The following is a 24,604-nucleotide window of genomic DNA, read 5'->3' on the forward strand; positions in this document are numbered from 1 at the left end:
GGATTGGAATGAAAACTGACCTTTTCCAGTCCTGTGGCCACTGCTGAGTTTTCCAAATTTGCTGGCATATTGAGTGCAGCACTTTCACAGCATCATCTTTCAGGGTTTGAAATAGCTCAACTGGAATGCCATCACCTCTACTAGCTTTGTTAATATGTCTATTAAATAAAATATATAGGTTCTCCTTCCTTTCTTTTTCCTTTTCCTTGGAATTTTTGTTGAGGAATGCATGTCATTTATTGGATAATCTTCCGTAGTCTGGATTGTGCTGATTGTATCCATGTGACACCATTTAACATGTTCCTTGGTCCCTTTTTATTTCCTGTAAATTGGTTTTTAGATCTACGGACTCGATCCGATTAAGGTTCAGTTTTTCTTGTGGGTGTGGGGCAAGACTAACAGGCGGTGGTGTATAATGCTGCCAGGAGATGCACGGTGTTGGTTGTTTCTTCTTTGGTACTGTTACTGAGGATCTTTGTCTATATTTATTAATTCATTACAGGATGCAAAATGATACAAAAATAATTTCTTCTTCAATTATAATACTTCTATAGAAAGAAATTTCCCATCAACAAATATTTAATTTCCTTGAAGTACAGATCTGGTAGGAATGGCAAGTTCAATGCTTGATTCTTGTCCTTCACTAACCAGTTTTCAGAAGCATGAGCTTATTATTTTGTCATCCCCTACAGGTGACCAGTGGATTTAAGCATATTTGATGTGTTTGAATGCGCTCTGTTCCTCATCCTTGTTGATACCCAGTTGTCCTGTTTTTATCCATTAGGAGCTTATCAGGCTGGCTTCTGAGTCTTTTGACACCACCTTGGTAGTCTCTGATAGCTTCTTTGCTTTCCATTATTACAAGATGTTTCAGACTTAGATGTTTCCTGTCCTATTTCCTTTTAGTGGGAAATATCTGAACCTCAGTATGTTCTCAGTACTGAGCTAGACATAAGCTAGAATGCTGAAGTAGTATTTCAAAAAGAACTACCTGATCTCAAGTGGCTTATAGTCTTTAAAGTTTTTATTTTTTATTCATTTGGTTTATTTACTTTGCATACATTTTGATGTGGTAAAATCAGATTTCGATTTTCTCTTATTTGATTGAAGCAAATTTTGATTTTATTGTATGATAGGTATATATCAGAATGAGATGAAGGTCTAAAATAATTTTTTTTAATTTAATATGTAATAAAAATTCATAGAATGACTTTAAAAAGATAAAACCTGGAAATGATACACATTTTACAAACCTGTTGCCATGCAGGAACAATAGTATGTTTGTTTTTTTGCATAAATGTGTAACCATGTAATTTATTGTCCAGACTGGGAGAAATGTGAGAGGGGCATTATTAATAATTACTCTGGGAGAAACAGGTATAAATCAGGACTATACCACCACCCTGTTTATAAACTAATTGGCAATATTGTAAACTTCCAGAGACCAGGGATCATATTAGCATGTTAGTAGTTATATCTGTGGTAACTCATGTGTGGTAGGTGCTCAGTAAATACTTGTTGAGTGTTACTGAAAATCTGCTGGTATTTTGAGGCTTGGTGTAGATTTAAGTGCTTTTTATGCTTTGTTAAATTATGTTTGCACTTTCTTCCAGCTTTCATCAACACTTGCGTCTAAGGGATCTTATATGTTGAACCTGAATAGATTTGATGAATTCATTTAATTTTTAAGTTTAGGATCTGTTGTTCTGTTTATTATAGAAATAATACATGTTCATTGTAAAAAATATTAGAATATGTACATTTCCTCTTTACCAGCAACTCTCACCTCCGCTCCCCCCCCCTGCCAAAAGTCATCTATCCTTTGATTATGGGCTTCTCCAGTGGCTCAACGGTAGAAAATCTGCCTACAGTTCAGGAGACTCAGCAAGAGATACCGGTTCAATCCCTGGGTGGGGAAGATTCCCTGGAGAAGAAATGGCAGCCCACTCTAGTATTCTTGTCTGGGAAATCCCATGGACAGAGGAGCCTGGCAGGTCACAAAAGAGTCAGACATGACTAGCAACTAAAAAATAACAACATCCTTTGATTGGATTTTAGTTTAAGGAAGAGAAGAGCATAGCAGTTATATACTCAACTAGTTCTTAACTCTCAGAATCCCTCTCACTCACCATTTAGCCAATGGATCTTAATTTCCTCTCTTTATAAAGGAGACTTATACGCATTTGACAGGAACTTTGTAATTCTTAGATTTATGTGGGGTTTTTGTTGGGGGAGGGAGGAGCTGGGGAAGAAGAAAGCAGTTACTTGAGCAATAGTTATGTGATTAAAACTCTCAAGTATTGCCAAAAATAGTTGATAGAAATTTTGCGTTGATGTGAACCAGTGTGAAAACACTTTGATTTTGGTGAGGGAAGTATATTTAAAGATATTACAGTAAAAATCCACATTACTATTTAAAATATTTTCTTCAGTGTTTAGGTGAAAGAGAATTTGTCTTGGTCACATGTCCATGAGGCTTTGACTGGGCAACCTGCTTGGTCATATTGGCTTGCTTATCTTGATCACTCATTGGATTTGGGTTATGACAAAAGTTATTTAAAAGGAAAAAAGTAGGCAAATAAATATTCAGGTTTTTGACTGGTTACATCTATTTATAGCACATATATTGTGAAGAGCTGTGGTTTTCTTTAGATTAAGGAAAGCATCATGTAAAAAATCATCTCCACATAAACATTTCCTCTACCCACTCATTTGTCTGCAAGCCAGGAGCCTGTCTGTTCATTTCCTCTTGGGCTCAGTGCCTTTGCTGTTCATAAGCTCATTTTCTAGACATTCCAGTGCATTTAAAATATAAGTGTTTAAAGTGTGTATTGTTACTAGTTAATTTATTTTATACCCTCAAAAGTAACCTCTCTGGGGCTTATAGGGAGATGGTGCCTTGGAACAGGTTGTTCGCTCAGAAATATGGATGTTTGGATTTTTTGTCTTACTGAAGTATGCACAGTCATTCTCAGCTCAATATAGAGAACCGTGTTTGGGGAAAAGTAATTAAAAATTCTGTGTGGAAAAACCTTTGTATATATAATCAGCTTTCTCTGCTCAGGTTACCCCTGACCAATTATTGAACCACAGAGCAAATAGTGGAGAATAATTTTGTGTGATGCTGAGGGATTTTTGCTCCTCACAAACACATTGTTAAATTGCCACATGTTTTATGGGTTGGCCTTGAGTTAAAATTTTAGTGTTTAGTCACCAATAACTAGCATAAGTTTGTCACTATGATACATGTGTATGTATGCATGTATGTATATGTATGTGTTAGTAAGGAGTGTGCTTTTCTTTCCTTAAACTGAACTATTGAGATGTGTTTGACTTTTTTTTTTCTCCACTGCTTTACCTGTTATATGGCATTTAGTGAAAAAAAATTTTTTTCTTGAAAGTTGCAGCTCCCTTGAGGGCAACAAACACTACACTCAAAGTGAAACTAGGTTACTGCTTCTGCAACATGCGGTGGTTTGTATCAAAAGCTGTTTTGGTCTTAACTTTGAAATTATCCCTTTTTCTTTGAAGTGGTCGTATTTTAATTTGGAGTGGTTTTAAATTTTAGAAGTTTCTGAAGGGAACATTAAAATGTTTTAGTATTTTTTATGTGGTTGTTGTACACAAGTTTATAGAAAGCTTATCTCTAGACAGCGTATTTCTTCAATAAGACCACAGGGAAAAAATACTTAAGATTTGAGACTGTTTATTAAAGACTGAAAGTGTTTCAGGAGCGTATTTCCAAAGGTTTTAGGTAGCTGTGTTATAGATTTCCTTAGCTTTTAAAATATCTGAACTTTTATGATTTAGTACCCAGTGTTTTAATATTGGAATTACTGTTTTAGTATAACCAAGAGAAGATTAGGTACTTTTCTGCTTTTCATTATTTACTGTTACTACTTATTGTGGTAGATAGATGGGTTTTTTTTTTTGGGGGGGGGGGTTGACATGTTCTGAAATGAGGTGGAGATTAAGTTTGTGACTTTATCATAGTTTTTCTTCTGTATATAATTTTTTAAAGCTTATTAAACTAACCTACTATGATGAAATTCTAAAATCTTTTCTTGTAGTGGGTTCTTTGTGGTAAAAGGTGTCCCTTCCCATCAGCAGTTAAACGCACTCAAATCTCTGCCATCCTTGAAAACCAAATCAAACTTTGTGTCTTTTTGGAGTCCTGTTTCTGTTTCCACTGCTTAGCTGCCATTCCCTCCTCCTCTCAGGCGGGGCTGGTTAGTTGAGTAGGCCCCACAGCTAGGAGTGGAAGCTCTAGAACTCAGCCCAAGCCTGAGCCCTCAAGCATTACACAGTAAGTCCTGCACATACGCACCTTCAAGTTGCAGACTTCCCAAGAGCAAACGTTTCGCATGTCCAGTCACGTAAGCTGGTTCACATGTCTGGTATGCATGTGGCCGTACCTTGTCATGTGCGTGCATTCTTTACAAGTGGTTGTGCTTTTGTGTGCTTTACTGTAGAGTACTGTGTGTAGGCTTGAAATATACCGAACTACATTTCAAGCCCAGGATGTCCTGAAGCAAACGTAAAAGCAGCAGTGATGTAGCTGGTACTACTGTGCTGTACTGTAGGATTTAAACTTCTTTCTTTATTTTTTGATGTTTGTTTTTTTATGTATTATTAGTGTGAAAAGTATTATAAACCTATAACAGTATAGTACTACATAGCTGATTATGTTAGTTGGGTACCTAGGCTAACTTTGTTGGACTTAAAAGCATATTAGATTTCCAAATATGTTCTCAAAATGGAACTCACTCATATGTAGGGGACGTATTGTACTAATTGACTCAACACCCCTGTTTTTCCAGGGAGAAGGAGGCTGTGGAAGGACAAAGGGCCCTTCACATTAAGGAATTATTCAGCCACTAAATTCGGCGGTCACTTTTCTCTGTCTTCAGTTCAGTGCAGTCACTCAGTTGTGTCCGACTCTTTACGACCCATGGACTGCAGCATGCCAGGCTTCCCTGTCCATCACCGACTCCCAGAGCTTACTCAAACTTAATCCATTGAGTTGGTGATGGCATCCAACCATCTCATCCTCTGTCGTCCCCTTCTCCTTCTGCCTTCACTCTTTCCCAGCATCAGGGTCTTTTCCAATGGGCCTGTGCTTCACATCAGGTCTCCGTCTTACTCAGTGTTTTCAACAGTATTTGATACAGCTGACCAGTTCTTTTTTCTTGGGAGGAAAAAAATTCTTTTTAATCTCTTGGCTTCTGTGTGTTGCAGTTTAGCATTTTCATTTTACCTCAGTGTTAATTTTTTCACTCTTCCTTGTTGGCTTTTTCTCCTCTGCTCTTAGAGTGCCCTAAAGCTTTCTTTTCTCTATCTATCCTGTCTTCCCAGTCCTTAAATTTAAATTCTTTCTGTATGCTGCTGTCTCCAAAATATGTAACTCCAGTCCTGACTTCACCCCTGATCTTCTATCCAGTTGATTACTTGATGTCTTTGCTTGCATGGTTAGTTTGCATGTCAAACATGACCGTATAAATTAGGATGCCTTAGATACGAAAATTCAAATTGTCTTAAGTCATCTTTGATGCTTTTCTTTCTTTCCTTTTTTGGTGGCACTGGGTCTACATTGCTGTACTCAGGCTTTCTTTAGTTGCCGTGAGCGGCAGCTACTCTGCATTGTGGTGTGCGAGCTCCTAGTTGTGGTGAATTCTCTTGTTGTGGACCACAGGCTCTAGGTGCATGGGTTTCAGTAGTTGTGGTGTGGGCTCTAGGGTACATGCTCAGTAGCTGTGGCACACGGGCTTAGCTGCTCTGCAGCACGTGGAACCTTTCCAGACCAGGGATTGAACCTACGCCTCCTGCATTGGCAGCGAATTCTTATCCACTGTACCACTAGGAGATCCAACCGGTCCATTGTGAAGGAGATCAGCCCTGGGATTTCTTTGGAAGGAATGATGCTAAAGCTGAAACTCCAGTACTTTGGCCACCTCATGCAGAGACTTGACTCATTGGAAAAAACTCAGATGCTGGGAGGGATTGGGGGCAGGAGGAGAAGGGACGACAGAGGATGAGATGGCTGGATGGCATCACTGACTCGATGGACGTGAGTCTGAGTGAACTCCGGGAGTTGGTGAATGACGGGGAGGCCTGGCGTGCTGCGATTCATGGGGTCGCAAAGAGTCGGACACGACTGAGCCACTGAACTGAACTGAACTGAACTGTACCACTAGGGAAGTCCATTACTTTTCTTTGTTTATCCTTCACATCTGATGAGAAAATCCTGTTGATTTCCCCTTTTTTTTTTTTTGGCCCCCTGCCACTTTTAGTAATGCCCATATCTCTCAGCCCTGTAGTCAAACCCTTCCATTTTCTGTCCCTGCGCTAATCACATTTATAAGCTTATAACCCCTGGTAAGATCTCTTTGGCTGGGCCTGAGTATACTGTGCTTCTTCATGATGACAGCCTTACTCTCCTCAGCCTGTGTTTTCATTTCCTTTCTGCTTCTTGAGATCCCTCCATCCTCCAGGACCTCGCTCAGATCTCATGCTCTTCATGGGGACTCCCAAAGCTGCACATTCTCCATCTTTCTTGCCCTTTTAAATAGTATGTGGTGCCTTTAAAAAATACCATTTGTTTTATTGGGCAATTGTGACTTGTTTTTTGTTCTTGCTCTCCGAACAAATTTAAGCCTATGAAGGCTGGGGTCAATACAGTAATTATTTGAAGGAATAAATAAATATCTTCTCCTTATATTAGACTCTTGGTACTTTGTGTGTAGATGACAGATGTGAATGAAGAGTAGAGTTCTATAATTGGACAGAAAACACTTAGTGTATAAACCCATTTGACCCGTAAACTTTGCCTTTAATAATCAGAAAAAAAAGTTAAACATTTCTCTCCTTAGAGGAAGAAAGGATATCTGGGCATTCACAAATAAACCCTATGTTTGAGTAGCAGCAGTTTTGGTAGAGTCCTGCCACTTCCAAGACTGTGACTCACTGGATGTCTCGTGACAATTCTTTAACCATAACTCAGTGTGGTTTGGGTTACAACCCACATCCCAGTATCAACCAATTCTCTATATTCAGCTGTACTTCCCAAAAGAGAAGGAAGAGCCATTGGTTCAGTTTGCTACCACATGTCTCTACCTTTTTGACACAGTTGTGGCATTGCTACTTGGTTTTGTTTCACTCAACCTACAACTTATTTTTTTTAAGGACCATTAAAAATAAGGTAGCAAAGGATATGGCAGGTATCTGAGGCTTCATAGATTTCTTCTACATCCTATTTGGCATGTTGTCGTAAATGCCTTCTGATCAAGGCTGAGGATTGAATCGTCCAAGGAACGGTGTTAAGCATGGTCATATCTCTACTCTGAGAATGTGTGGTGGACCCAGTGTTGATTTTGGAATAAGTTACCTATACTGTGGTTCAGGCTATGAGCCAGTCCCATTTAGTCTCATACTTCCTTCAAGACTGTAGGTAATATATACCCTTAACTCAGGCATCCCTATCCTGAGATTAAGAAACTAATTTTAGTGTTCAGAAAGTCAAATGGAAATTATGGTAAAAGCTGGAGAGCCTAACCGAAAAATTAAGGTAGGCTATGTTTTGATATTTGGTTAGTACAAAAAATTTTTTAAAGTATGACCTAAATACAAATTCCTAAACACAACTTTCAAAAACAATGCTGCATGCACACATGGAAGGGGCATCATGAGAGTGGCAAGGGGAGTATAAATGATAGCCCTTCATGTTGAAGAGATTAGGGTTACTGTGCAGCATGATAGCCCTTCATGTTGAAGAGATTAGGGTTACTGTGCAGCAGTAGGTGACCAGATGAAATAGGCAAGAGAATGGAAAGAAAGAATAGTGCAAACAGTAAGTGTCACTGGTGGAAGTGATGCCCTTAAGTATGTAGAGGAGAAATCTGAGGGTTTGAAAGGTAAAGTAACCTGCCCAGTGGTATGGAAGAGCCCAAAATAGTGCCAGTTTAAATCCTGTGACCTTAGTACTGTGGGTGGTTTTAAATTTTCCACTCAGTCTCATTGCATCACTCCTGTTAAGAGTCCAGTTCATCACTTATGACCTATCCAGTAAATCAATAATGTCATTTTTATATAGAATACCTAATTTCATCTTTTCTTTTGGACCATCTTTGAAGTATTCGTGTCCAGATAGCCCATTTCATTTCATTTATTTAATTGTTTTCATTCCAGTCCCAAAGGGCAATGCCAAAAAATGTTCAGACTTCCCATACAATTGCACTTATTTCACATGCTAGCAAGGTAATGCTCAAAATCTTTCAAGCTAGGCTTCAGCAGTATGTGAACTGAGAACTTCCAGATGTACAAGCTGGATTTAGAAAAGGCAAGAGGAACCAGATACCAAATTGCCAACATCTGTTAGATCATAGAGAAAGCAAGATAATTCCAAGAAAAACATCTACTTCTGCTTTATTGACTACACTAAAGCCTATGATTGTGTGGATCACAGTAAACTGTGCAAAATTCCTAAAGAGATGGGAATACCAGACCACCTTACCTGCCTCCTAAGAAACCTACATGCAGATCAAGAAGCAACAGTTAGAACTGGACATAGAACAACAGACTGGTTCAAAATTAGGAAAGGAGTACATCAAGGCTGTATATTGTCACCCTGCTTATTTAACTTATTCATCATGCAAAATGCCGGGCTGGATGAATCACAAGCTAGAATCAATATTGCCAGGAGAAATATCAGTAACCTCAGATATGCAGATGACACCACCCTTATGGCAGAAAGGGAAGAAGAACTAAAGGGCCTCTTGAAAGAGAAGAGTGAAAAGGCTGGCTTAAAACTCAACATTCAAAAAATGAAGATCATGGCATCCAGTCCCATCACTTCATGGCAAATAGATGGGGAAACAATGAAAACAGTGACAGATGTTATTTTCTTGGGCTCCAAAGTCACTGGGGAACGGTGACTGCAGCCATGAAATTAAAAACCACTTGATCCTTGGAAGAAAAGCTATGACCAACCTAGACAGCATATTAAAAAGCAGAGATATCACTTTACTGACAAAGATCCATATAGTCAAAGCTGTGGTTTTTCTCAGTAGTCATGTATGGATGTGAAACTTGGACCATAAAGAAGGCTGAGCGCCGAAGAATTGATGCCTTCAAACTGTGGTGCCAGAGAAGACTCTTGAGAGTCCCTTGGACTGCAAGAAGGTCGAACCAGTCAATCCTAAAGGAAATCAACCCTGAATATTTATTGAAAGGACTGATGCTAAACACCAAAACTTTGGCCATCTGATGCGAAGAGCTGACTCATTGGAAAAGACCCTGATGTTGGGAAAGATTGAGGGCAGGAGAGTGAGATGGTTGATTGGCATCAGTGACTCAATGGACACAAATTTGAGCAGGAGATAGTGAACGATAGGGAAGCCTGCTGTGCTGCAGTCCATGGGGTCACAAAGAATCCAACATGCTGAGCAACTGAACAGCAACAACAATGAGAAAACATAAACAGTCCTTTGTCTTTTGGTAGGTCAGATATGCCACCCCAAGGTGGCTCAGTGTAAAGAATCCACCTACCAGTGCAGGAGACTCAGGTTCGAGCCCTAGGTCAGGAAGATCCCCTGGAGGAGGAAATGGTAACCTCTCTAGTATTCTTGCTGAGAAAATCCCATGGACAGAGAAGCTTGGTGGGCTACAGTCTGTGGGGCCACAAAAAGTAGGGCGTGACTGAATGACTGAGCAGGCATGTATGCAGGTCAAATATATGAATTCTATAATTTCCTGGTGTTGGTCATGCATCTGAATACTGCATTTTTTATTTTTGTAAAGTATCACGGATGAATGTAATGAGAGAATTTCCTGATTTTCGTTTTCTAAATGAGCTTTTAATTCAAGTTCACAGTGCTCTAATCAACATACATATAGGCCTCTAATGATGGCTTCCATATAGGTAGCCATGTATGAACATCTGTACCTGCTAATTAGGTCTCGGTTCTAACTTAACGTGTTACCTTTAGGAGTTTAAGAAATGTAAGATGCGCAAGGCCTTTCAAGTCTTAATTTTTCTCATTCTCATAGGCAGGATATCAACTAATAATGACCAAGATACTCACATTGATAGCAGTTTTGAAAATAGGCTAGTACATTAAATGCAATAACTGTTCCATAAAACAATCTTTGGTCAAAGCTAGACTGAGAATTCAGAGAAGGCAATGGCACCTCACTCCAGTACTCTTGCCTGGAAAATCCCATAAATGGAGGAGCCTGGTAGGCTTCTTCAGTCCATGGGGTCGCTAAGAGTCGGACACGACTGAGCAACTTCACTTTCACTTTTTACTTTCATGCATTAGAGAAGAAATGGCAACCCACTCCAGTGTTCTTACCTGGAGAATTCCAAGGACCGGGGAGCCTGGTGGGCTGCCGTCTTTGGGGTTGCACAGAGTTGGACACAACTGAAGCGCCTTAGCAGTAGCAGCAGAGAGTTATGGGTGAAAGTTAGGGTCATGTATGGATGTGAGAGTTGGACTGTGAAGAAAGCTGAGTACCGAAGAATTGATGCTTTTGAACTGTGGTGTTGGAGAAGACTCTTGAGGGTCCCTTGGACTGCAAGGAGACCCAACCAGTCCATTCTAAAGGAGATCAGCCTTGGGTGTTCTTTGGAAGGAATGATGCTGAAGCTGAAACTCCAATACTTTGGCCACCTCATGCGAAGAGTTGACTCATTGGAAAAGACTCTGATGTTGTGGGGGATTGGGGGCAGGAGGAGAAGGGGACGACAGAGGATGAGATGGCTGGATGGCATCACTGACTCGATGGATGTGAGTCTGAGTGAACTCTGGGAGTTGGTGATGGACAGGGAGGCCTGGCGTGCTTTGATTCATGGGGTCGGAAAGAGTTGGACACAACTGAGCGACTGAATTGAACTGAACTGAAGGTTGCTTAAGCTGACAGTGTAATGAGTAATGCACTTTAGTTTTTATTGTCTTATATGGAAATGTGGAGACTGTTGATGCTTGAAGGTAATCAGATAGTACCTAGGAAGAGTACCTCTCCCCTGTCCTCTTCCACTAGCTTCACTTGCATATTACCAAGGAACACAGTGACAGTCTCATTTAAATGCATATGTAAGAAACCACAGTGAAATTTTATTTTTACAGAAGGTTTGTTTAAAATTGAAGGTGACAGACATTTCTCAATTTCATCTTTAACAGTTGATGGATTAAATGGACTGCTTAAAAATAATTATTTGACATATTAAATTTTGTTAAATAAGACAGCATTAAAATTAGTTACATTTTTCAACTATATACAATATAGGCATGTGAGAACACTTTAGGACGTTTATCTAAAGTATGGTTCAGTGATATATATCATTTGAGGTTTTGTTTGTTGTAAAGTTGCCTTTAAGTTTGTTGTAAAGTGTTGGTGTTGGTAGCTTTTCTTGTGTAACCCAGATCAATTTTGTGAGCACTTTTAGAAAGTAGGCACTTAGTTAATGTTTAACAAATGTATGATAAATGTGCTTTATATAATATGTAAAGTATGTAAATGTGTATAATTATCTCGACTACCGTATATGTTTCATAGATCAGAGAATAGAATTTATCAAGTTTTGCAGTTTGTTTTCTTAACTCCCATCTTCCAGATTAGCAGATTGAGACATAGATTAGTAAAATTTAAGGGTTGACAATACCAAAATTTAGGTTAAAAATGAACCCTGGTTATCAGTCCCATCATTAAGGCTGTTTGATCATGCATTCTTTACCATAATAATATGGCTTTGTTTTATATAAAAGAGCAAGGAGAGAGGGGTCTAAATGATTCTTACTAATTAAAATTATGTAGCAGTTTATCATCTTAAGTAGTTCAGACCTCTGGTGTATACCACAAGGTAAAGTCATCCTTCAGTATCCATGAGGGATTGATTCCAGAACTCCCATGATACCAACATCCAAGGATGCTTCCTTGTATGTAATGGTATATAGTATTTATATAGCCTGTGCACATCCTCCTGTAGGTATCTCTAAGTACTTGTATTACTTGTACTAGGTATACAGTGTAAATGCTGTGTAATAGTTGCTTGGGTGCTGCAAGTTCAAGTTTTGCTTTTTGGAACTTTCTGCAATTAAAAATTTTTTTTTAATTAATTTATTTTAATTGGAGGCTGATTACAATATTGTAGTGGTTTTTGCCATACACTGACATGAATCAGCCATGGCTGTACATGTGTCCCCGATCCTGAACCCCCATCCCAGCTCCCTCCCCATCCCATCCCTCAGGGTCATCCCAGTGCACAGGCCCTGAGCGCCCTGTCTCATGCATCGAACCTGGACTGGTGATCTATTTCACATATGGTAATAAACATGTTTCAGCGCTATTTCTCAAATCATCCCACCCTCGCCTTCAAATATATATATTTTTAATGTGAGGTTGGTTGAGTTTGTGGATGTGGAACCCCTAGATAGGGGGCGCCAACTGTATACTGAAAGATTTCTAAAGAATTTTTTCCCCCCAGTTTTATAGACATGTAATTGACACACAGCACTGTATAAGTTTAAGGTGTGCAGCATAATGACTTGACATATATATATCATGAAATGATTACCATAAGTTTAGTGAATATCCATCATCTCGCATAAGCACAAAATGAAAGAAATAGAAAAAAATTCCTTGTGATGAGAGCTCTTAGGATTTACTCTCAGCAACTTTCGTGTATAATGTATGGAAGTGTTAATTATATTAATCATATTGTATGTTGCTTAACTGAGTTATAACTGGAAGTTTATGCTTTTTGACCACCTTATCCAGTTCCCCCTCCTCCCATGCCCTGCCTCTGGTAACCACAAATCTGATCCTATTTTCTGTGAGTGTGTTTGTTTGGTTTTGACCTATAATTGATCTAAAGCATTATGTTAGTTCCTGGTACGCAACATAGTGATTCAGTACTTCTGTGAATTTCACCGGGATAAGTCTAGTTATAAATATGTCACCAAAGATATTACATAATTATTGACTATACTCCCTACACTATACATTGTATACTCATGATTCATTTATTTTGTAAGTGATAGTCTGTGCCTCTTAATCTTCCTCACCTTAATGGGGGATAGTTTGTTCTCCCCCCATTCTCCACCCCTCTGGTAACCACCTTTTTGTTTTCTGTATCTGTGACTCTGATTCTGTTTTGTTATGTTTGTTCACTTGTTTTGTTTTTTAGATTCCACATATAAGTGAAGTCATAGTATCTGTCTGACTTATTTTACTTAGCATAGTATCCTCTAGATCCATCCATACTGTTGCAAATGGCGAGATCTCATTCTTTTTCATTGTTCTTGTTGTTTAGTTGCTAAGTCATGTCCAACTCTTTTGTGACCCCATAAACTGTAACCCGCCAGGCTCCTCTCTGTCCATGGGATTCCCCAGGCAAGAATACTGGAGTGGGTTGCTATTTCCTCCTCCAGAGCACCTTCCCAACCCAGGAATTGAACTCGCATCTCCTGCATTAGCAGGTAGATGCTTTACCACTGAGCCACCAGGGAAGCCCATTCTTTTTCATGGCTGAGTAATATTCCTGTGTGTGTGTGTATGTGTGTGTGTGTGTGTGCACACTGTATCTTCTTTATCCATTCATATATCGATGCCTTGGGTTGCTTCCTTTTCTTGGCTATTGCAAATAATACTACAATGAACATAAGCATTTTCTTCAGATAATTACCCAGGAGTAGAATTGCTAGATCAAAGGTAGTTCTATTTTTAATTTAATTTGAGGAATCACCATACTGTTTTTCATAGTGGCTGCTTTCACAGATGATTTTTAAGGAAAAAACAGGACATGGTAAGATATCACTTATTTTAGGCCTACTGAAAGTGGAACCTACTGTATTTTATATATATATATAATATATATATAAAGATTTTAGTGTGAACATGAGTCTTAAACTCAGTCACTAAGTAGGGAGTTAATTATTTGATAAAGAATGCATTCTTGTAAAGAACTCTTTAAAGTTGCCATTTGGATATTGTAAATTTTAGTCTGTATTAATATAGTATTTAGAATAAAATTGTGTTTTCATTTTGTTTTTATCCTAATTCCTGGTATTTTCTTATTTTCCTACTTTAGTTTTTTTCTACTTCAATTTACTTACATATTTTAAATTTATTCTATTTTGCTTAATTGTATATTTGTTTTACCATGTATATGTTGGGCTTCCCGGTTAGCTCAGCTGATAAAGAATCCTCCTACAATGCAGGAAGCTCTGGTTTGATTCCTGGGTTGGGAAGTTTCCCTGGAGAAGGGATAGGGCTTCCCACTCCAGTATTCTTGGGCTTCCCTGGTGGCTCAGATGGTAAAGAATCCACCTGCAATGTGGGAGACCTGGGTTCGATCCCTGGATTGGAAAGATCCTCTGGAGGAGGCCATGGCAACCTACTCCAGTACTTTTGCCTGGAGAATGCCCATGGACAGAGGAGCCTGGCAGGCTGCAGTCCATGGCGTCTCAAAAGAGTCAGACACAACTGAGCAACTAAGCACAGCACATATATATATATAAGACATACTTAAATATAGGTCTACAATTGTTTGTTATGATATAATTTGACCCCTAAAACATGACTCTAATTATATTAGTTCCTTCTTGGAAAACCTTTGCTCTATCTTGTCATCCATATTAACTACGAACTCTTCAGCCCAGGGTTTAAGGTTTGTCACTATATGGTAGTAACTCACCTATCTTGCCATCTCTCTGTTGCTCAAGCTCTGTATTCTAATAAAACTAAACAACTTATACTGTCTCTTGTTCAGGAGTGTACCTCACCGTTAGCCCATTCTTATTTCCCTGTGCTACAAATTATTACTTCTGCCTTCATTTCTGCCATTCTGAAACCTGCCCGCCTTTCAGGTTTTCCTGAAATGTACTATCCTTCACAGAACTTTCCTGATTTTAGCACCTGAAAGCAATTTATCTTCCAAACTTTCAGATTTCTACTTTTTAAATTCATATTAAACATATAGTTAGTGGTTTTAAATAATTACTTGACCATCCAAAGACTTTGAGATTAATTGTTATTTGATAAAGTGTCCCTAACATACTTTCCCAGTAAGAAAGAAATGAATAGCCTTAAGCAAAAGCAAGAAAGCTTTGACTAAAACATCAGACCCTTGCTGTCACAAACCCATCTTATCCATTCTTCCTAATGGATTATTTTTGGAAAGAACTTTGCTGATACCTATTTATCTCTCCCTCCTTTTTCCTTTCCATTTCTTGATGGTTTTAGTTTTGGCCTGAGCCTTGTAGGTAGTTGTATGCTTTAGAAACCTCTCCGTTTGGCAGGACCAGGATCTGGCAGCACATGGGTGGTTTGAGCTTTGGAAACAGGTCAGGGGCCACGGCTCTGAAGGAAGTAGAGTAAACAGAAGTACCAGATTGATATACCTTACAAGATTGCCTTTTCAACTTGAAAAGACTCATCCCAAATAGAATCTTTTTAACATACAAGGGGAATGCACAGGTACATATTTTAGTAGGAAAAAAAAAAGTTAAATTTGTTGAAATTAACTTAAAATTCTCAGGGAACAAAATTAATTGTTTTCCTTTTAAAACTAAATTCAAATAAACACCCTTGAGGACTGCATAAACTTATTTTGTAGTCCACTTGGGGGGAAATGGCATTGAAAAAAGCACATTCTGGAGGCTGTACTTTACTATCTATATATATGCTGACATATTTTCTAACTTTTTTAAAAAAATTGTATTTTCTTGCCAATAGCTGGTCCAACTTATAGAGTACCAGGACTGACTGCTTCTCAGCTTGTGTACCCCTGACATACATACTACATTTCCCCCCAAGTTATATACATTAATTATAACAGAACACTAAAGAATGACTGACTTTATTTTGGAATTTATTTTAATGACACTTTAGAAAATTATCTTTAAGAACTGATGGACTTATGTTGTTTTAATACTATAGAACAGCTTTAAATATCAGTGAAAGTTACTTCTCATTTGCCTCTTCTGTCTGTCTTTAGTTTCTTAGAGCTCAATATATTCACTTAGTTTTCTTAAAAACTAAGTTAAGATGATTTGTAATAGGTAAGTTAGAGCTCTTACTCTATAAGTAAGGATAGAACTATATCCTCAGTTACACATGAAGAGTTGGATAATGGAACATGGAAGGTTTTAATTTCCCTAATGTGGTTTTGGTTTTTTAAAAGTTACTCAGTTGTGCCCTTAAGAGATATTTTTAAGTTTTCTGGAAAGAAAATACAGGAAGATTATCATCAAAACTCAGACAAGGGAAAAGGTGCCAAAATCAAATGAAGAAAGTAAAATGTTAGCAGAAAGCTGGAGTGGGTTGCCATTTCCTTCTCCAGGGCATCTTCCTGACCCAGGGATCTAACCTGTATCTCTTGGACTGCAGCCACCAGAGAAGGTCCCATATATGCGTATGTCGTTAAAAATAGAATAAAGCCAAAAAACAGGAGGGGAGAGGTATTCCCTGGTGTCCAGTGGTTAAGATTTGGTGCTTTTACTTCCAGGGCCCAGGTTCAATCCCTGCTCAGGAAGCTACGATCCCACAAGCCATGCAGCATCACCCCCACAAAAAAATAGAATAAAGCCCTTTAAGTCTAATTTTTTTTAAAAAAGGAAAAGTCTTATTTTCTAACTTATTAAGTAGAAAATTGATCTCATTATCTTTCTGATTTTTTAACTTGCACCTGGCAATTCTGTTTAGCTTAAGACTGAAACCATTGATGTATGCATATATATTCATAAAAACTGCATTAGCTGTCGTGTTCCAGTAACAAACCATGTCCCAGTCTGGTTCACTAAAACAATGAAGGGATTTTTTTTCTCACTCCGTGGCCATGATAGATCAGCAGGGGAGCTCTGCTTGTGTCACTCAGTGATCCAGGCTGATGGAACAACCAGCCACCTTTTTGTACTCTACTGGTCATCATGCTAAGAGGGAAATGAAGTCCAGAGGGTCTCTCATTAGCTCAGAAGTGACTCACATTGCTTATTTCACAACATGATGGTCCCATGTAACTAGGCGAGGCCAGGAAACATATCATACCTATGCCAGGCAGACAGCTGAAAATATTTGATTAATAGTTGATCTACTCTCTCACACAGGAAAAATATACTCACTTCATCCCCAGGTAGAAAACCCTAAGTTCCTATCCAATCATGGCATTAAGCTTGAAGTCCAGGATCTCTGAGCAGATATGCAAGGATGTGATCCTGGTGGTCTGTTTGTGAGGAGATGATGCGTGGTCATCTCTACATAGGGCCCAAATGTTGCTCTTTTTGATCCATAGACTTAAGGAAAAAATTGACAAATGATTGGCTGCCCTCACAAACAATGTACAGTGGTGACTAGTGGCAGGATGATAAAAAAAAAAAAAAAAAAAAAAACACCTCCCATTTGAAAAGGGGAAGGACAGGAGACATACAGCAAATACGGCAGTCCCTCTGAGCAGTCATTGAAGGGACCCCTCCAGGGATGGTGAATGTTCTTGACAAGATCCCGAGTTTGCTCCTTAACTCAATTGTCTGCTCTTTCTTTGCTCCCTGGCTTAATCTCCTTGAGCCTCCTCCTTTTTTCCTGTTAGGTTCCTTGGCTGTATTCCAAATGGACAATGAGGAATATTCCCCCTAAAGGGGATGAACAGCTTTTTTAATCCACTTCCTGCCATGGATGCTTGGGAACCCAAAGATCATTTTTTAGAAGTCTTGAGTACTTCCCTGGTGGTCCAGTGGTTAAGATTCCACTTCCACTGAGGAGGGCATGGGTTTGATCCCCTGGTCAGGGAAATTCTACATGCCACATGGTGTGGCCAAAAAGAAAAAGTCTTGAATAGTCACAGCCTCCCAAGTGTAGGCTGGTGGTTCTTTTAGCAGTATAACCCTCAAAAACTTAGTTGGCTTTTTACTTATTTGTTTCCAGTCAGCTCCATGTGCCCTAGCCACATCCATAATTTTTCTAACCATACTTCATAGATTTGTTGTGTGGCTCTGCCTTATTGGTCTCATACTTCTTTCTTGACTGAATTTTGAGTACAGGTATTTCTGCTATAATGCCATATATGCTTTCCTGAATTCTGCAAAATTGCGCACTAAAATAAACAGGGCTTATAGGAAAAAATAGGATTGTGCAGACTCAAAATCTGTGGACCACTGTAGCCAGTGCACTAATAAAAACAAAATAATTAAAAACAATAGCATATTAAATCTCCACTGGCATATGCAGTCAGCATCAGATGGCTGAAGCTTTACAGACTCAGTCTCCGGAATGCTTGTTTCTTCCTCTGAGACTTTGGGGTCTTCAAGACATTCACTTACAATAGAAACTAATTTCATTATAGTAAAAATTTGATCTGTGGTGTGGTATATGATTCAGCAGTCAAAAACTTTCCTCTTTAAACACAGGAGGAGAAACATATATCCTCAGCTTCACCAGATATAAAGTGGAAAATGCAGGTTCATGAAGCAACTGAATCAGCCACGACTTGCATTAAAGAAAGGTACATAAGTGGGATGTTTAGCTTTTTTCTTATTGTTTTCATATATTGTTAAGGCTTTCTTTTAAATTTGGGAAAGCTTTTGCCTGGTTACTACCAACAAGAGAAAAATGCATATAAACCAACTTAACTTCTGTGTTATATTGACATCATTTCCTTATTTACTAATAGCATTTGAACTAATTCACATCAAAGCAACATGCTTAGTAACAAAACAGACTAAGAGGCTGTTTTGATGAGAGAACCCCTCTTTAGTCTTTTTTTAGAAAAGCTGTTTTATTCAGCAGTACCTTAAGCAATTGGGAAGTTTTATCAGTGGTTGTAAAGGCCAAATCTTTGATTTGATTTTTGCCTCAAGACTGAACTCTGATCAGCATTTGTAGCTCAGAGACCTTCTCAGTTTTGGGTTAAGCACTTGACTCTTCTGACCCCACAAATCGCTGGAAACTGATTCTTTTCTGAATTCATCCAATTATTTGTTAAATACAGCCAGCAGTAACCAACACAATCTCTTAATGGTCCATTTTCCCACTAGAGCTATAAATTCTCAAGGCATATTAGCTCTCTTCACCACTGCACACTATGAGCTGCTATCCTTTTAGCCTCTGATAAGTTTTTCCTTACCTCCTTCTCCCTAACTCCTTAGCCTTCACCATATACTTTAGGTTTTTTGATGAGACAGTACCACACTTCTGGATTCCACCTGTAGCAGCTAGGAGAGACCCAGGTTATGCTGCAGTAATATACAACACAAGATCTCAGTGGCTTTGAAAACATGTTCTCCCTCAAGTTAAATAAAATACAAAAGAATTCTAATGATTGCTGCATTGTGCATATCCTGTGGGTCATTGTGTTACTCAGGGTCCTAGGTTGACAGCAGCCAAGCAGTCGTCACTTTGAGGGTTGCTGGTCGCTGTCACAGTGGAGGAGAGGCCTGGAGGGTCTCACATTGCTCTTCACGTGTCACTGCCACTCGACTGTACTGGCCGAAAGTAGCCCTGCGGCCCCACCCGACTCCTGGGGAGGGGCAGAGGCAGAAAGTGCAGGCCTGTCGTGCGTCCAGAAGGCTGAGGGCCAGGATATTTGGGAAGAGCACATGAATGACTGACTGCCATAGAGGATATCCTTTCATTTATTTTCCTTCATGATTTTGTTCCGTTCCTATTTTTTGCTGGTTAATTGAATTTTACTGTCTCTCTTCCCTTGCTTAATTTGAGATAATTAATGTGGGTCCGTTTTATTTACTGGTCCTTGTAGTAGTTTACATTATTTCAGAAGTTTGGGCAATACAAAATAAAGCTACTGTGATTTTCCTACTTAAAATACAAGGTATAAAACTGATTAAAAAGCAATATGGTTACAGGAAGAGTTGAGTTTAAATTATTTTGGAATGTCATCTGTTATAGTAGAAATAAAGCTTTGGAGTCAGGCCTGGGGTCAAATATTGCTTCTGTCATTTAACAGATATGTGATCTTAGACAAATTATTTAACCTCTCATAGGCATAATTTCCTCTTTTATAAATACAAAGAAATATATATATATATATATATATATATATATATATAAAGATGTCAAGTAAAGCACGGTGGCATTTATCACTGCTCCTTTCTGAAATTTTACTAAAATGAAAGTAAAATACATTTTTTTAAGTTAATTAATTAATTTATTTGGCCATGCCACACGGCTGTGGAATCTTAGTTCCCCAACCAGGGATTGAATCCGGGCCCTTGACAGTGAAAGCACAGCCTCCTAACCACTGGACCACCAGCGAATTCCCTAAAATAATTGTTTAGAAAATGGAAGAGAGACAGTAGCAGAGGAATGATAGAAATAGTTGTGAATTACTTATTATGGTCATAATAATGTAAGCAATAAATACCTTACAAAAAAGTGACACAGCTATATTAGGAGGATGAAAGGAGAGTTGAGAGCAATAAGGTAAGAAAACTATAGTGGAAGATAAGTGGTAGTGTCAAATTGGGGGGAAAAAAGTCAAGAAATAGAAATATCATCACAGGGATTTCCCTGGTGGTCTGATAGTTAAGACTCTACGCTTCTACTGTCAGGGGCCCGGTCTCAACCCCTGATGGGAGATCTGAGACTCTACATGCCATGTGGCACAGCCAAAAAAAAGAAAAAGAAAAGAAATATAACCACATTGTTTAGAAATATAAAAGTAAATACAAGGGGAAAGGGAAGAGGAGCAGCTAAAAGAAACACTTTTGTCTCAGGTAAAGGACTCAGATGGGATGGAGTAGGCAGAGGATGGCTGCTTTTATTATAAGCCTTGCAGTATATTTGATTTGTAAAACTGCGGATGCTTTTTTTATTAGTGATTACTTTGATGAAAGATTTAAAATAAGTTTAAAACTCAACCGCAAAGTTTCATAGTGGGTATTAAATAGAAATAACAAATAATGAGCACCTTTACCATGTCTGTGCACATAGCAGCTATTCAGTAAGGACTAGTTTCCTTCCTTCTGTTAATTAGACGGGGTATTTGCCTGTAGTAATAGTTATGTGACTCAGAAGTTAAGTGGTTGGCTAAACAGCAATGTGAAGTATGTCACAAAGCAAATTATGCACCCTTCTCATCTTTTTTTTTTTTTTTTAATGGATGATTTTATTTTTCCTGGAACCATATCAGCTTTATGGCTACTGTTTCTTAGAATTTAGACTTCTGTGCAGCTGACACATGAAAATCATCTGGTTATTGAGTGAATCTAGAGAGCTATGCATAGAACAAACTTAAAAATACCTAGCAACTTTGAAATTATTCTAATAAACCTGAAAACAATGATATCTATAACTAGATTATAAATTATTTAAGGCCAGGGATCTCTCTCTCTCTCTCTTCTATTGTTATGTCAGTTAGCTGCTTTATTTTTTGGGTCCACAGTGCCTAGACCACTACTTCGTTTGTTCCTTAAGCTCTCACTGTGGTGGATGGTGGTGTCTGATGTTGAAAAGAGAGCCAGCCAACGTGAGGTTCTTGTGTGTTTCATGGACCTCACATACTGTGTATCTAGACTGTAAACTCCTTGTGGACATGGACCATATATTCTGCCATGTCAGTATGTCTAGGAGAATGACTGCTATCCAAAAACAGATGTTCACTAAGCATCATTAAGTATGTAATGAATACCAGCTAAGTGCTGGTAGTCACTGTACTAAGCTCTAAGGATATCTCAGTGAATGGGACAGATAATGACTCCTGCTGTCTTAGAATTTACATTCTAACACATGTTTGTTGAATTCATGTAATGCAGTAAAATGATGGCCCACACTGAACCATTTGAGCGGATAAAGAATTGTATATATAAAGAGTTTAATCATTTAAGATATGTTTGTTGTATGATGTCAGTGCCTGCTATAAGAAGGAAATAAGAGATATCTGATCTTTTTTCTCTTTGCTTTTCTTTGCAGATAGGATGCTCCAAGTCACTTGCAGCTCTCTGCAAAAGGAAAATCACTAGTGCTCTGCTCTTGCCATAATACCAAACCTTTTGACTTATGCATTGGTGCTGCAACACACTGGAAGAATTGCACAGAGGTTCCAGGAATACCTTTTTCCCCCCCGTTTGAGTGATTCTTCATGGATAGAAAAAGATTTGAGTCTTAATGATTATCCTGTTTTAAACCTATTCTCTATAGTCTGAACTGCTTAATAAATTAGGCCACTTACTAATGAGCCACACAGCCAGCTCTTGTCAGGAGCTGGCTGAAAACCGTGCTGTGCACGGAGCAGGAATGGCACAAGAAGATAGCCGCCGCGGTCAAGTGCCATCTTCCTTTTATCATGGTGCCAACCAAGAACTCGACCTGTCCACCAAAGTGTACAAAAGGGAATCAGGAAGTCCTTATTCTGTGTTAGTGGACACCAAGATGAGCAAGCCACATCTCCATGAAACAGAGGAGCAGCCGTATTTCAGGGAGACAAGAGCAGTGTCTGACGTGCACGGTGTTAAAGAAGACCGAGAGAATTCTGATGACACAGAAGAGGAAGAGGAGGAGGAGGAAGTCTCCTACAAAAGGGAGCAGATCATAGTGGAGGTAAACCTTAATAATCAAACGTTAAATGTGTCTAAAGGGGAAAAGGGTGTCTCTTCTCAGTCCAAAGAGACTCCTGTTCTTAAGACAAGCAGTGAGGAGGAAGAGGAAGAGAGTGAGGAAGAGGCCACGGATGACAGCAATGACTATGGAGAGAACGAAAGGCAGAAGAAAAAGGAGAAGACGGTGGAGAAGGTCAGCGTCACACAGAGGAGAACGAGGAGAGCTGCCTCTGTTGCCGCAGCTGCCACTTCCCCTACTCCCAGAGCTACAAGAGGTCGTAGGAAGAGTGTAGAGCCACCTAAGCGTAAGAAGCGGGCCACAAAGGAGCCCAAAGCAGCAGTCCAGAAAGCTAAGTGTGAAGAGAAAGAGACTCTGACCTGTGAGAAGTGCCCCAGGGTGTTTAATACTCGCTGGTACCTGGAGAAGCACATGAACGTTACTCATAGGCGCATGCAGATTTGTGATAAGTGTGGCAAGAAGTTTGTCCTGGAAAGTGAGCTGTCCCTTCACCAGCAAACAGACTGTGAAAAAAATATTCAGGTAGGTCTTATCACCAAGAGGGCAAACTTTCCAGGATAGAACCTGGCTGTTTCAGACTCACCTGGTATCTGCCCAAGAAAATAAATACAGTAGAGGCTGAAGGGACAGTTTTCACCAATGTATCTTTTTTTTTTTTAAGCCCCTGCTTTGGTATTTTCAAAACCAGGCTTAACATTTTCTTTCAAAAGCATAAATTTAACTGACGCTGGACTAGTGGGAACCCAGGTCCATTGGAAAAGGGAATCTGTTATAGGTGATTGACAAGGAGGTATAGTCAACACTGACTTGGCACTGAGATTTACTCTTGTAAGACATGTAATATAGTTCATTCTCGTGTCTTCGCTGTCAAGGTGGGAGATACCAAGTAAAAGTCAGGAGTAGAGAGAGGTCCTTTTCTAAGGTTTGAAAGGATGCCAGGTTTTAGTACAGCTGTTGGGGACAAAAACCATAATGACTCAGACTGGTGGAAATGGAAGATCTCCAGGAGTGAGTTTGCTTCTAAACCAGTGGAGAGATGACAGCACTAAATGTGTCAAGAGGCTAAGCTCATGGGAATATACAAACTTTAAAGGAGGCTGAGCTAATTGAAAATATTGCCTACCTGGTGGTAGGCTTATATAATGCTACTGTGTAGTACTAAAGTAACAAAACACGGTATTCAAACCAGGTTGGTGTCTTGAAAGGACTACATTGTGATAGGTTAAGAGGTGTGCTAATTATGTTGTGTAAACTATATTATGTTGAGCTGTGTTGGTTTGCACATGTAAGTGCATATTTATGAATGTGAATTTTCATTCATAAAAGGTAAGTCTATTAATGTCTCTAAAAGATATGTAAAATAGAAATGTCTTGTACCATACTTAAGCTGAACTGCTTGTAGAAGATGAAACCGTTTGGTTTCAGTGTGTTTCTTGGAGTAGTCCTGATTTGGAATGTTCCTTATTTTTCATTTTTATTTCTTGTTTTTAATCAACAACTGAAATCATTACTTTAAAGAGATTTTTAAAAAATATAAATTAGGGGCTTCCCCACTGGCTCAGTAGTAGAGAATCTGCCTGCCAATGCAGGAGACATGGGTTTGATCCCTGATCCAGGAAGATCCCACATGCCAGAGCTAATCCTGTGTGCCACAACAATTGAGCCTGTGCTCTAGAGCCCCAGAGTCACAACTCTTAAGCCCATGTGCTGCAACTGCTGAAACCCTTGTGCCCGAGAGCCCGTGCTTTGCAACAAGAGAAGCCACCATAGTGGGAAGCCTGAGCACTGACTGCGACTAGAGAGCAGCCCCCACTCTCCACAGCTAGAGAAAAGCCCACGCAGCAACAAAGACCAGCACTGCCAAAAATAAATAAATAAAATTATAAATAAATAGATATATAAATTACATTTGCTAGAAATTCGCTGCGTTTTGATCCATCAGTTGTGACTTGACCTCTGACATACTTGGTAAATAAAAGAAGACTGAATCGTGGCGCCTGTCACTCAGTAACTGCTGGTGCCGGGCTTGGTTCTCAATTGG

General features: G+C 39.1%; 1 protein-coding gene across 3 annotated transcripts in view; it reads left to right on the forward strand.

Annotated features, from left to right (window-relative positions):
- The window catches only part of ZNF652 (zinc finger protein 652), a 61,879-nt gene that overhangs the window by 24,210 nt on the left and 13,065 nt on the right, over window positions 1-24,604 (forward strand). For 2 of the 3 annotated variants that reach the window (XM_027519571.1, XM_027519572.1), the window contains exon 2: window positions 21,919-23,085. In XM_027519571.1, the coding sequence (XP_027375372.1) occupies window positions 22,180-23,085 (906 nt within the window). In that variant the 5' untranslated portion in view covers window positions 21,919-22,179. Of the gene's footprint in view, window positions 1-18,398; window positions 18,494-21,918; window positions 23,086-24,604 lie in introns of those variants that run through there. The other variant, XM_027519574.1, reaches the window with a different exon arrangement.

Source organism: Bos indicus x Bos taurus, chromosome 19 (genome assembly GCF_003369695.1).
Source record: "Bos indicus x Bos taurus breed Angus x Brahman F1 hybrid chromosome 19, Bos_hybrid_MaternalHap_v2.0, whole genome shotgun sequence".
Lineage (NCBI taxonomy): Eukaryota > Metazoa > Chordata > Mammalia > Artiodactyla > Bovidae > Bos > Bos indicus x Bos taurus.